The 14,105-nt window shown below is 38.7% G+C and overlaps 1 protein-coding gene across 5 annotated transcripts in view; it reads right to left on the bottom strand.

The window, feature by feature from the left end:
- Tasp1 (taspase 1) overlaps window positions 1-14,105 on the bottom strand; it is a 247,334-nt gene that overhangs the window by 117,307 nt on the left and 115,922 nt on the right. For all 5 annotated transcript variants that reach the window (XR_003835952.2, XM_021149142.2, XM_021149133.2 and 2 more), the window contains exon 9: window positions 3,808-3,927. Coding sequence is in view for 4 of the 5 variants with exons in the window: in XM_021149142.2 (XP_021004801.1) it covers window positions 3,808-3,927 (120 nt within the window). In the remaining variant the exon portion in view is untranslated. The remainder of the gene's footprint in view (window positions 1-3,807; window positions 3,928-14,105) is intronic.

Raw genomic sequence — 14,105 nt, 5'->3', positions numbered from 1 at the left:
GATGAATCTCTCTCTTTCCCCTTCACTCTTTCTCTCTACTAGCTAGAAACATATAATAAATCAATATATACTTGAGACAAACCATATTATACCTCATAAATACATACAGACATTTTATGTCATTCAAAAAGTTAATAGGGCTGAAGAGATGGCTCAGAAGCAGAAGGCCCAGAGTTTGGATCAAAACCTACATAAAAAGTCAGTAAAGTCACCTGCAATCCCAGAACTAGACAGTCAGAAATATAATCCCAAGGGCAAGCTGATTAGCTTGACAAGCCAGAGTCAGGAAGCAGGGAATACAGGTCTCTGACATCAGTTACCACATTAGGATGCTCATTTTATAGAAAACAATAGTCCTGAGACAGTTGCATAATCTATCACCTATATAAATATTTTTACTATATAACACCTTTAATACAGTTTTACTACCAAAAAAGGTAGGAAGTTTTTAAACATGTTTTAAAGGCTTGCTTAAAATGGCTGCATTTTACTCAAAAAGTTGAAAAATAGAGGACAAGGTCTATTTTATTACTGCATTATTTGTTACTGTGCCAATCTAAATAATGGTTAAGAAGGAAGATAGCTTTAGGCCATGATATTAAAAGTAAATATTATAAAAGGAATTTTCTTAAGAGGAAAAAAAAGGATGAGCAATGTTGTGCATCTTTCTTAAGAAAGCATCTTCTCTCCTTTTTGAAAAGTCCCTCCCTCCCCACCCCCCACCTTTTTTTTTTTAACCAAGGTTTTGGATGATTAGGATAATACCCAGCATCAGGACAGGACATGGGAAAATGTCCCGAATTCTCAGTGAGGAACAGGAGTTTCTTCCACTGAGGTCTTACACTCCCTTGTGTTTTGGTTGACTCAGCTGTGCCATGGGAGGGCTGGTTGAATGGCTTATCATAAGCGCCTGCTGACTGTATTATGAACTCCATGTATTGAATCAATTCCTAAAGGCCTTCTGTTGTTACACTGACGCAGAAATACTAGGAGGAAAATAAAGCATGTTTTTCAATATGGTGTTTTCAAAAGTAAGAAAAGATCTCCTACTCTTTGTGCCATATTGGTTATCGGTTTTACTTTGGGAAGAGTTATTGTTTTAGGATTTTTTTTTTCCCCCAGGATCTCCTGTAACCCAGCCTGGCCTCAAATTCAGTATGAAGCTGAACTTGAACCTTGAGCTGCTGATTTTGCTGCATCTGCCTCTCAGTGCTGGGGCAAGTGTACACTCCCACACCCAGAGGCTGCTGCAGTGAGAGCTTGGGCAAGTGTGCACTCTCACACCCAGAGGCTGCTGCAGTGAGAGCTTGGGCAAGTGTGCACTCCCACACCCAGAGGCTGCTGCAGTGAGAGCTTGGGAAAGTGTGCACTCTCACACCCAGAGGCTGCTGCAGTGAGGGCTAGAGAGGTCAACTGTGATTCACATGAATATGGGAGATTTCATTCTGACAGTTTCTGGATTCCTAATCAAAGAAGATGGTTAGGGGAAAGCTTTTGTATTTAAATGAAAAGAGAAACAGAATAGCTACTGTAAAACATTTAGGGCTTTAGAAGGGAATTAAGCTATTTCCAGAGAGTAGAATCAGGAATCAGGACTATAGATGGAAGCTATAATAAATAGATATCTACATCATTAACTGAAGAACTCTGTACCAGATAGAAAGGCTCAATAGAATACCATGGTCCTATATAAGGTAGTGAGTTCTCATAATAGAAACAGATGGTTGCTTCATGTACATTCCAACTTGGTAGAGGATTGGAGCTATTGGGGTCTAAGAACATTAAATAAAAGATCATAGAAAGCCACAAAAATTGACATTTTATCTGGGTCCTCTGTTCTGCAAGTGTGTAGCCAATGACAGCCATAGCTATTAATAACAGGGAAGTATGATGTGCCCAGCAATACGAACTGTAGCATTTCATCTTCCAGAACTTGGAAAGTCTATTAATTATTTTCTCATATACCAGCTATAAACTACAATGATTACACACTAAAGCAAGTATATTCTAATTCAAATTAAATTTTACAATTTGCTTTCTATTAAATATCTACAGCAGGTCTGGTAATTTCTGCACACAGTGCATGTGAGCACTTACAATACATTGAAATGTGTCTTGTTGCTGCGCATTTTTACTTAGCTTTTGGGAGGACATGCTTTTGTGCTTCACAGTTTTCTTTCTCTCTCATTTAATGCTTTGTATCTCCAGATTCACGACATCTCTCTGACCCAGCAATTTAATACAATTAAGCAACTATGTTTTCCTCTGCAAGCTCTTTGGATTCCTCTATCCCACATATTTTTGTGACATTTTAGCTTTCATAATTGTGTATTTTTAAACAAGGGAGCTGATCAATATATTAAATTTCACAGAAGTTCCCTGCATGGTGGCAGAATGGCTTCAAGACTTCAGGAGAGATGTTAGTGTCCTGCTAACATCAGTCCAACCTTAATTCTGCTGCTGTTATTATTTTGCTATCCTAGTCAAACAAAAATTAGAGAAAGTGGGGGAACTACGAAGTAATGGAGGCAACTCTGTTATACTTCCTTATCTTCTCTACCAAGACATCCAAACCTGACTTAGAAACCTTGATTTTCTTACTCTAAACTTAACAAATATACAGTTCCATAATGTGGGACTGAACAAAGGCTTTTATATGAGTAAAAGTGTATGTGTGTGTGTGTGTATGTGTATATATATATATATATATATATATATATATATATATATTATAATATAATCACTCCCCATAAATTGTCTATGTGGTAGGTGTTTCTGTGTGGAACAGAAAATCAGTTACTGTTGCCATCCACACCGAACTAGTATAAGACTCTAAGAAACCTGTCCACATCAAGGGCTAACTGGGGAATATCACTGGGAGCTCTGCAAAGATGTCTCCCACAAATCAGTCTGCTCCAAGCAATCACTAACAACCAAGACCAAAGGAATAATGACATTCACTGTTCTTCAAATGTGAGAGAGGTACAACTAGTAAGTTTCATTTCAAATGTAAGAGAAGATCCACATGCTGAGTTTTAAATAAAATCCTCACCACCTCTTTAAAAGAGTACAGGAGAGTGTCCTGATTCACAAATATTTACTAAGGGCATAAGAAATGTACAAACTCCTATCGTAATGCCCACTGCCCTTAGTCATTATAGTGTCCCAGCTCTCACTGCCAAAGTCATTATTAGGTTCCATTTTCAATACAGAAGATTGAAGGTGGGGAGGGAATATTGAAAAAGGTTCTGCAAGAGAACTAAAACTAAGCAAGTGTCACATCAATTAGAGCCTCTTCATCACTAGATATAGGGATGACTGGAGATCTTAACCACTCTGTGAAATGGCTAAAGTCATTTCAGAGAGGAGAGACAGAGAATGCCAAAATGTCACTGTGACCTCAATGAAGGGACTAAACAGTGTGACTGTAAAACCATGTTCACACTTACAAAGCAATGGGCAGGGAGCACTGGCTCCTCCTGAGTGGTATTTACTAAGAAAGACGGAAATCAATACACATTTACTGAATGTCTACTACATATGCAGGCCAGTGCCACCCAGGCTGCTGGAGGGTAGGAATAAGGATTACTGGTTATAAAAATCAGCAAGAGCCCTGTCACCAAGAGATGGTGCTTTTAAAAAAAAAATTGAAAAGAAATTTTGTTCTTGATCTACATAAAAAGAAAATGTTCAAGAACAAGGGTTTCTATTTTTCCTAAGGGAAAAATGTCCCTAGTAGTTTAAAAGTCATACTGAGAAAAGACCTGGTTTTGTTTTTAGGAGTTTAAGAAACCCATAAATCCTTACCTGCCCAACTCTCCCTGGATGTTTCAAGGCCAAGCCCCCACTGGAGACAGCAGCAGCAACATTCCCTTCATGGTCCACAACCACAGCACCCACCGTGTCCAAAGTGCCTGAGTCATTTTCCTAAGAAACAAAGGGATATGAGTGTTTACCAGGCCTGGTGTGAGACACCTAGACACAACCACACAGTGGTGAGTGTTCACCAGACCTGGTGTGAGACATCAGACATGACCGCACATAGTGCACAGTACTTAGTAGGCCTGGTGTAATTATAACTCAAAAATATCTGAACTAATCCTTAAGTGCAACATTTATAACTCATCTCTTTATTATTTTGTTATTTTTCTCTTAATCTCAATAATTAAATGACTAAAAGTTTGTGTGTGAAAAGATCTGTGATCTAAATGAGCCAATAAACGCTAACATTCATGTTTTCAAACACAATCACATGCAGACTTCCAAGAGTGAGGAACCCTTCTCTCTTCTTCTCATTCTTCTTCTCTCTTCAGAGGAGAAGAGAATGACAGCCACCATCCTGGAGTGCAAGATACTGTCACCTTCTCATCAATCCCTTGTCTAAGAGAACCTTTATGACAGTCTCTTTTCTGCTGTTATTAATATGCGTGGTAAGTGGTGAGAGCAAACTGTGTATCACTAACTGGAAGGAATCTTTGTGTCTCTGTGCCTTCTCCCCAGTCTCACATATTTAAGGATTTAAAATGATAAGCAAATGTCTCCTACCACAGGAGTTTTCTGAACATCCGTGCCACAAAGACAAACTACTGGGTAAGGACAGAATTAAAGAAGGCAGGGGAAAAATTCATTACCGTATATTAAAAAGGAAAGTTAGTGTAGGTTGTTAGGTCAAGAGAAGTCTTGGTGAGGGCAAGGTTTTCAAACTGCATGCCAAACCCCTGGCATGAATGAAAGAACCAAACATTCCCCCAGGTTCACACGGGTAGCTAGCTACCCCACCACTGTGGCTGGATACTCAAGAGTACCGAGCAAAACTTCAGTGTACTAAGGGTTCCTTTGGTGCACTAAGAGGTAAAGAAACACATAAAGGTATTGACTTTGGCAGACAAGGTTCATGGGGATGAAGTATTACATTTCTAATCTCACATGTAGCCACATTGAAGGAAAGGTAGTCAGTGGAATCAGACTGTCACCCCAGAAGGCTCACAGGCAGGAGCATAACTTTCAGGGACAGCATCAGGCTCAACCATCCCTGAGCAGGGTCTCTAAGCCCTGTGTTATCACTTCCCTTGGCATCTACTTATGCTCTGAGTAAATCTGCACTCCCTGTGTGCATAACAATCCCAATGGTGATTAATTACAAAATGGGACACCTCGGTGTCTGAGCAAGTCTTTTTCCTTCTCTTCAGAGCTGGCTTCATGTGATGTCAGAGGTTGCCACTGAATAAAGATTTAACAGGAATGACTTTGCTTCTCGGCAGCATTTCTCTTCTTTGCTGGGTAAGGCTGAAAATCGATTATAAAAATACACCAAAAGGCACTTGAAAAACAAGATCTGATAACATTCCATAGGATTTTCATCAACCCCAAACCAAAAAGGGAGCTTTTAAGGTGAATGTGTCGAATATTATAAATCACTTTAAATTTTTTATCTTAATGACCTCAGTTACAAAAGGGTAACATTACAAGTTTGTCTTCTCAAGCTTTAATGCACAAATCAAAGAGAATCTATTTATGTGAAAATTCCTTGTTTTGTTTGTCTTAACTAAACTGCGATGCTGATGCAGCCTAAGTACTCTACATGATAGAGTTTTACAGGAGAAGCATGACACACATAGAATGATACCCAAGTTGATCTGCAGTAACTGTCCTAGCATTAAGGAAACTTTTCTGCCTAGCCAAGCCACCATAAAGAGATCTAACAGCCAATGTCAGTATAGCTGGGTTATACAGATGGATTTACTGTAATGTGGTTTTAAAAAATAAAAAATGCAGAAAAGAGGATTCTGTTCTAAATTAAGCTCTATATTCCTAAGAGTCTACAACACCTGCAAAAATCAGAAGTACTTCATAAATACTTCAAAACCATTCCACGGCCTTTATATACTACATGGCAAATTTTAAGATAATGAAGTAATATTTAAGGTCTTTTATGAAGTGTAGATAAATTGAATTAAAGACAAATATTGGTATTTTTGGCATAATAATCTCACAGAGCTCATTTGTATGGGAATGAAATCTTGGGTTAAAGCGTACAATCACTGTTACTATACAGACTTACCATTACACTCTTACACCCCATAAATATTTAAAAATGCAGCGGCCACAGATACACATGCACCTATTGTCCTTGACTGAAGCAGGATATTTATGTTACCTTTCTGATAAATCTTTTCTGAAAAACAACTAAGTACACTATAGGTTTTGTTGATTTTTTTTTTAAATAAAACATGCAATGAATTTGCCAGGAAGCACGCCAGTATTATGGAAAAGATTGAAATCAATTTTCTGACAGTGATTTTAATTTTCTGTGTTCTAAGATGGAGATAGCTGTTATGCAGTTATTACAAGAATTAATAGAAGTGGCATCTGTGAACTACTTTAAAACAAAGAAAAGATTTTTCACCAGAAAATTCCAACTTTACCCAGGTTCTCTAATCCTGAAACATCTAAAAGACACCACTAATCTGTTGCTTACCTCATTAGCATTAAAACTGTCTTTCACTTATATAAAATCACTTAATTATCAACCAGCTAGCTGTAAGAGTTAGTCTTAAACCCAAAGAAGGTAAGCAAAAGTCCCAAGTGGGGAGGTTTCGATCTCACTTAGAAGTGGGAACAACATAGTCATGGGAGGTAGAGAGAGGGAGTGACCTGGATGGGAGAAGGGAGAGCAAGGGGAAAGGTGGGGGAGGATCAGGCATGGGGAGAGACAGGAGAGAGTCCCAGAGGGCCAAGAGAATAATGGAAATATGCAGCTGACAGGGGTGGGAGGATTCTCTAGGAAGTCCCAGAGACCCAGAACGAGGGAGGCCCCCAGGAGTCCATGCAGGTGACCTTAGCTGAAATGCCCAACAGTGTGTATTTGGAATCTGAAGAGGCCACCTTCAGTAGCCAGACGGGACCCCTAGTGGAGGGATAGGGACACCAACCCACCTACAAAACTTTTGACCCAAAATTGGACCTGTCTGAAAGAAATGGAAGGACAAAGATGAAGCAGAGACTGAAGGAATGGCTGATCAGTGACCAGCCCATTTTGAGACCTATGGGCAGGCACCAATCCCTCACACTATTAATGATGCTATGTCGTGCTTGCAGACAACCTAGCATAGCTGCCCTTTGAGAAGCTCTACTAAGCAACTGACTGAGGCAGATGCAGATACCCACAGCTAAACATTGGATGGAGGCCAGTGACCCCTATGGAAGAGTTAGAGAAAGGATTGAAGGCCCTCAAGCAGATGGTAACCCCACAGGAAGACCAACGGTGTCAACTAACCTCGACCCCTGGGAGCTCCCAAAGACTGAGACACAAAACAAAGAGCATCCAGAGGCTGGTCTGGGGCTCCTAGCACATATGTAGCAAAGGACTGCCTTATCTGGCCTCAGTGGGAGAGGATGCACCTAATCCTGCAGGGACTTGATGCACCAGGGTAGGAGGATACATGGGCGAGGGCAGCAGCTCTCTGAGAGTTGAAAAGGATCGGGGATGGGAGGAAGAACTTGGTGAAGGGGACTTGGAGGAGAGACAGCATTTCAGATGTAATTAACTAAGAAATAAATCTTAACTAGTTAAATGTATCTGGAAGTCAGTATGCCATGGGATTATCCTAATAGTAAAGATCAAGATGATAGTCAATCAAGGCAACAACTAGAATACATGAAACCCTCTCAATGATTGACTATTAGACCTAAGAGCAGCATCAGAGCTGGTAAATATTCCTCTTGCGGAAAGAAAAGTCTCTGTGCCCTACAAGACAATGCCATCATGAGGCTTCTTTATTAGATTTACTTACATGTCTGAGCATTTTGCCTGCACGCATGTATGTGTACCATGTGTGCCTGGTTCTCGGAGTTCAGAAGGCTCTGGATAGCTTGGAATTGGAGTTACAAATGGTTATAAGCTACCATGAGAATACGGGAACCAAACTTGGGTCCTCTGAAGAGTAAAAATCTGCAGGGCCCTCACCACCATTAGCTGCACCTTCTTTGAGTATCTGGGAGGAAATGGAAAGATGGCTCTGGTCAAAGGAGACCTAAGTCTCATTCAATGTTTGTCTCCAGCAAGCATGCCTCTAGCAGTGACCACTGCAGAGTAGAGTCCTATAAGTTCATGTGAGCAAAGACTTAATTATCTACCTTCGCATATGGAAGACTAGACAAAACCAAAGAAAACTGTGGGCAGAGGAATATTCATTCATTTTTTCCCCCTTATCTCTGCAAAAGCCTTCCTCTGAGCTAGATATAGCTCTCTGGAACAGTACATAATCAGCATGCTCAAGGTATCAGGTTTGATTCCAACCATGGGGGGCAGGGGGAAGACAGAGAGAGAAGAAAACCATCTTCTGCTGCCAAAACTATAAATAAATCGGAGGCAAAGCCTCAAATGCTAAGTAATCCCTTCTTCCCTTTAACGTGTGTGCATTACATTTCCCTACACGACCATGTAAATTCATATAAACACTTAGGACTAGAATCAAAGCTTTATAGTATATAAAAACTATTTATTTCCTAAATTATTCAACAAATATTGAAAATTTTCAATTGAAAATATCTTAGATTATGTGGAGATTCCATATTACATGGATTGTAATGGTAATTATAAATTCACACCACAGGGAAGCTCCATAAGAGTATCCTGAGAATTACTAACGCTTCAAAGTGCAGAGGAGAATATTTTTCCAAAAGGTGGAATCTCTGTACAACATTCTAGGATTGGAAAATAAGAACTAGGTAAGAAGTTACTAACTAACTGCTGAGAGCTGCTAGGAGAGAGGCTGAACTCAGTTCTCTACAGAGATGTGGTCCCTGGGAGGTCCAGCATGCTCCAACGGGTGGCCCTACACACATACGCATAGGGGCAGCACAAACTGGACTCAGTGGGTTATAGACAGGCAAACGCATGGACAGACACAACAGACATGCAGAGACATTAGGTTGAGGAGACAGATCCACAGTTATGTGCAGGACTAGGGGCTGGGGAGTGAATGTGATCAAAATGTGTTGTTTGTATGTATGAAATTATCAAAAGATAAACAATATATTTAAAAAGCAAAAGTGAACTCCATTTAAAATTTTATATAAGTTTGTATGTATTTTAGGAAGTGTAGGTAGTTGTAGATTTCCTTGTGACATTCTTGAAAGGTTTCTGTTGCAATTTATCACTATAATCCCCTCCTATCCCCTCCCCTTCCAAAAAACATCCATTTAACCCTTCATGGTCAGTGTAACCCTTGATACCTCTACATTCTATCTGTTCTTTCTTGAAAGCCCTCACTCCCATGACCCTTTACTAACCTTCCTGACCTCCATGGGAATTCCAGACAGAATATATATATCTGAAGATTCAAACCTACTATCCACCAATGAGAAAGTGATGCAAAATCTGTCTTTCTGGGTCTGGGCTACCTCACTGAGAATAATGGTTTTCATATCCATGTATTTACCTGGGAATTTCATAGAATAATTTACTCCACTGTGTCAGTGTATGGCAATTTTACTCTCCATCCATCAGTTGATAGACATCTATATTGTTTCTATTCCTCGGTTACTGTGAATAGAATAGTAATGAACATGAAGAATGAATGGATGGGGTAAGGATCTCCCTACTAGACACTACAGGCTAACAAATAAAAAGCATACAACCAGGAATGGGTTAGCATTTTTGAAACTGTTTAAACTATTTTGAAACTGTCCCACAGACCACCAAACACTATAGGCTATTGCCAATGGTAGTGGTTATCTTCAGACTCTATTTGCTGAAGAGACTACATATTTGAGTCATAGACTATGGAGAAATAAGCCTGGTACTGACCAAGAAACTCATCACTGTCAACTCGCTTTCACAGTGCTACATGGTGTTTGTGACACTATCAGAGAAGGAAGGTAAGCATCAATCTTACCCAGCTGTGAACCCTGAAAGCTACAATAACAACTGGCCTGGCAGGATATATCAACAGGTACAATAGTGGCACGGATGCCATGAGAGGAACCAACCACCTTCTCCTTGAAGGTCTGCTCCACAAGTTGAAACCGATGCCTGGTACCACTATCAGAGCTGAGATTACAGGGTTAGATGGGTCATAGGCCCTAGAGGAGAACCTACCAGTATTATTTGGCTAAATTAACTGACTCCTAATTGCTCATCTATATATCCATAGATTAGTAAATCTTATTATAAACTTCTGTTTGCAGTAGACGGTCAACACAGAAACCCATGACATCAAGATGCAGAAAATGAGAGACTATGAAATGCTCAGAATTAAATGAGACATATGTAACAATCTTCCAACCAAGACTTGGGAGTCACTTGCTAAGAGCAGGCAGAGAGATTGTAAGAGCCAGAGGTAATGGATTACTACAAGGAAATGGTGTTTTCCAAACACAACAGGGCAGTTGCACAACTGGACCTACAGCCACTGGAATAGCATGCACATGACCTGAAAAAGCTCAGGCCAGGCAGAATCCCATAAAGAAGGAAGGTGGTCATGAAGTCCCCACTCGTCACTGAGGAGCTACTTCCAATTCATATCTTCTGGGGGAAAGTTGATTTTCTTTAAGGGTATGGCTCCTAATAAGTGAGCCACATCCCAGTGGATGCCACATAACCAGACTAAACAGGTGGCATAAACTGAGATTGATATCAAACCAAACCAAACAAACGAACAAAAGCCCACAATGCTGGGTGAGAAGGAAATGAGAAAGTAGTTGGTAAGAAGTAGGGAAAATGGTAAATATGATAAAAAATAAAATGTCTGCAATTGTCAGAGAACTAATAAAATATCTAAAAATTGAAAAGTAAAAAAAGGCAATGGTCTTAAATCTTGGTGTTTTAAAAAAACAACAACAACAACTTTCAAGCCAGATGATAGTAGCACATGCCTTTAACCCCAGCAGGGAGAGGCAGGCAGATGTGTGTGAGTTCAAGGCCAGCCTGGTCAACAGAGCAAGTTCCATAACAGCCAAGGCTACAGAGAGAAACTGTCTGGAAAACAAAGCAATCTTTCAAATAATGATTCCTATGGGCTTTTGTTCTCTGTAAAATAAAGCAATGTGCGAGCCAGTGTGGAAGCAAAGGAAAATGCTTAGGACCTCTTCTCTCCTGCCAGTGTGTAGAGTCGGAATTAAACTCAAGTCTTCAGGCTGATCCACAAGCAGCTTTTTCTCTCACCAGAAGTTAATTAATGCAACTTTAAATCACCTTTATTCTTATTCATATGTTATTTAGCAATATTTAACATATATGCATAGTAAGCCATTGATTGGTAAGCATTAGACCTAAGATATTGAGAGTTGAAACATTATCTATAACGTTTTAATGTGATAATTTTTTTCAAGCTCTTGAGGAGAGTAGAAACTAGATCATAAATTACACTTATCATAACAAAACATTTAGAAAACAAAACTGAAGGGCATTAAGCATTGGTGCCAAGCTGAATATGGTAGCACCTGTAATCGCAGTCCTCAATAAGTAAGGAAGGCAGACTGGAGTTTGAACACTGCCTGGCTGCATAGCAAGACTATGTCTTACAGAAACAAAGAAATTAGTTTAAACACTTAATAATAAACACATCCAATTTGACTTCTTACTTGTGTAGAATAAGTGCTGCTCACACTTCTGATTCTAAATCAAATCCTATATGAGCTTGATTCAGGAGCTAAACCCCTAAGTATTTATTGCAAAGAACTCAAAGCAGTGTCACAGAAGACTTGCCAAGGAAAGTCAGACTGTTTATATTTGCAAGAACCAAGAGCTGAAAACTACTCAAATGTCTATCAACAGAATAATACGTAGACAAATTATGATGTCATCAATAGCAGAGGACTGCTCAGCAATTAAATGGAACTAAATAGCACACATAACAATATGTTTCAGACAAAGACAGAGTAAGAGAAGATGCATACAACACAGCAACGATGTTTCCATTTGTATCAAGTTTTGGAACAGGTTAAAACACAAGGAAAGCAGTTGAGAAGTGCCTCAAGTCAAAGGGTTATTATCTAAGACGCATGGGGAAATGTTATTAAGTAATGGAAATATTATTTATGGGCTAAAACATTATACACATGTCAAAATTCACTGGATTTTAGATGTACTATCTTAAAAGTTAATAAAAATTTTCAACTTTTTCTATTTCTATGTGTTTAAGACACAATAACACATTTTTTGTCTTTTTTTAAATTTTATTAGGTATTTTCTTCATTTACATTTCAAGTCCCCTATACCCTCCCCCCCACTCCCCTACCCACCCACTCCCACTTCTTGGCCCTGGCGTTCCCCTGTATTGAGGCATATAAAGTTTTATTTTATTTATATAACATATAAAAATAATTATATATAGCATATATAGAGATATATAGATAACATAAAGGGGGTAATTAGGGAGAAAATGAATCAAATGTTCTGAAATTGACCATGGAACAAAGAATCCAGAACTTTGGGAACATGCCAAAGGGAGCCAGGAATGAGAATAGGGAGGAAGGGGTCCACTTATAATGAAATGACAAATTCCCAAAAGCTGATTTACCAGAAGATTGTGGTTGGCATGGTATCTCCCACCCAAAAGGATACAAGTCTAAATAGAAAACCAATAAAACTATGTTTTGAAAACAAAATTTAATAAATATACTTGTGAAAACCTAAGATCTTCCTTTAAAGAAACCCAGAGGGGCCATTTTCTATAAAAGTACAGTCTGTCTTGATTGCTCATGCACCCTGTTTACCACACACTCACGAATGTAGCCTTATACTTTCTTTGCTCTATTTCATCTTTTTTTTCTATAATATCATTCATCATTTAAAATATTAACTTTATTTAAACTGCATACTATTTTTCAAATTAGTTAAACTATTTAATTTAAACTATTTCTTTTGTAAATTTATCTATATATTTGTGTGTATGTGTGTTGCCTGCAAGAACACCTGTGCACCATGTGCACACCTGGTGCCTATAAAGGCCAGATGAGAAAGTCAGGTCCCCAAGGACTGAAGTCACAAGATGCTTACAAGCTGCCATGTATATGCTTGGGATCAAATCCAGGTCATCTGGAAGGGCAGCCAGTGTTCTGAAAGCATGCTGAGCCAGCTCTGCAGCCCCTAAGCTGTCTACTTCTACCACAAAACTATAGGCCTTAAGCAGACAGGAACGTCTGTGTATTTCATTATCATAAGTCAACACTCAAAATAGCAAGTGATATCTCTATGGTACTTCCCGAATGAATGAATGAATGAATGAATGAATGATATACTTCAAAGGAGCTGGCCATATTATGGTCCAATGGTAGAGCATATGCTTAGCATGAATGGAGGCTTAGGTCTCAATCCCCAGTATAGCAACCACTAGAGAAAACAAAACAAAACAAAAAAACAAAAAAACAAAAGGAAAATCCAGGGGCCATCATGAATGTAAAAACATGGAGGAAAATCAATGACAAATCTACATGTGCAATAAAAAGCAATATTGTCTTTAAAAAACATTTTATTAATAATATTCAACTGTTTTTGTTTTTTAAAATCTTCCTTTTTTGAGTTTTTAACTTTGTTTAGTTTTGTTTGCAGTGATAATTTCTGGACCAAAGGTCTCCATGTGCTATGCTTGTGTTTCACCACTGTGTTCTGTCCCCAGCCCTGGCTATATATTAGTTCTAAGTAACATACTTAAAGCATTAAAGTTACAAACGAGTTAAAAATAAAAGAACAGGTAGGAGATTTAGATGCACTAAGCAAATATCAACCTATACAATGAAGGCATTTTAATATCATGTTTTGCATACAAAAAGCATTAACAGAAACAAAAAGAATATGATAAATGTTAAAAATTCTGCTTCACTGAGAAGATAAAATAAGTCTAAATTCATATTACTTTACAACGTATGTGAAGTGGCTTTAAACATATGTGAAGTAAAAATCACAAAGAAAAAAAAAGTCAGCAAACTGTAATGAGCTATTTCAAAACATTTCTTCCCATCATAGGTAGATCAAGTAAGAAAAAAAAAAATCAGTAAAAAACCAGCCATGGACAATACATTACAGCTGGATTGACAGGTGTCCATATGCTGTTCTCAGCAATTACACAGGAAACACATCTTAAAAGCACACATGAATGTTT

This window comes from Mus caroli, unplaced genomic scaffold (genome assembly GCF_978045245.1).
Source record: "Mus caroli unplaced genomic scaffold, Mus_caroli_1 scaffold_2, whole genome shotgun sequence".
Classification (NCBI taxonomy): domain Eukaryota; kingdom Metazoa; phylum Chordata; class Mammalia; order Rodentia; family Muridae; genus Mus; species Mus caroli.
This window is presented reverse-complemented; position numbering and strand designations above follow the sequence as displayed.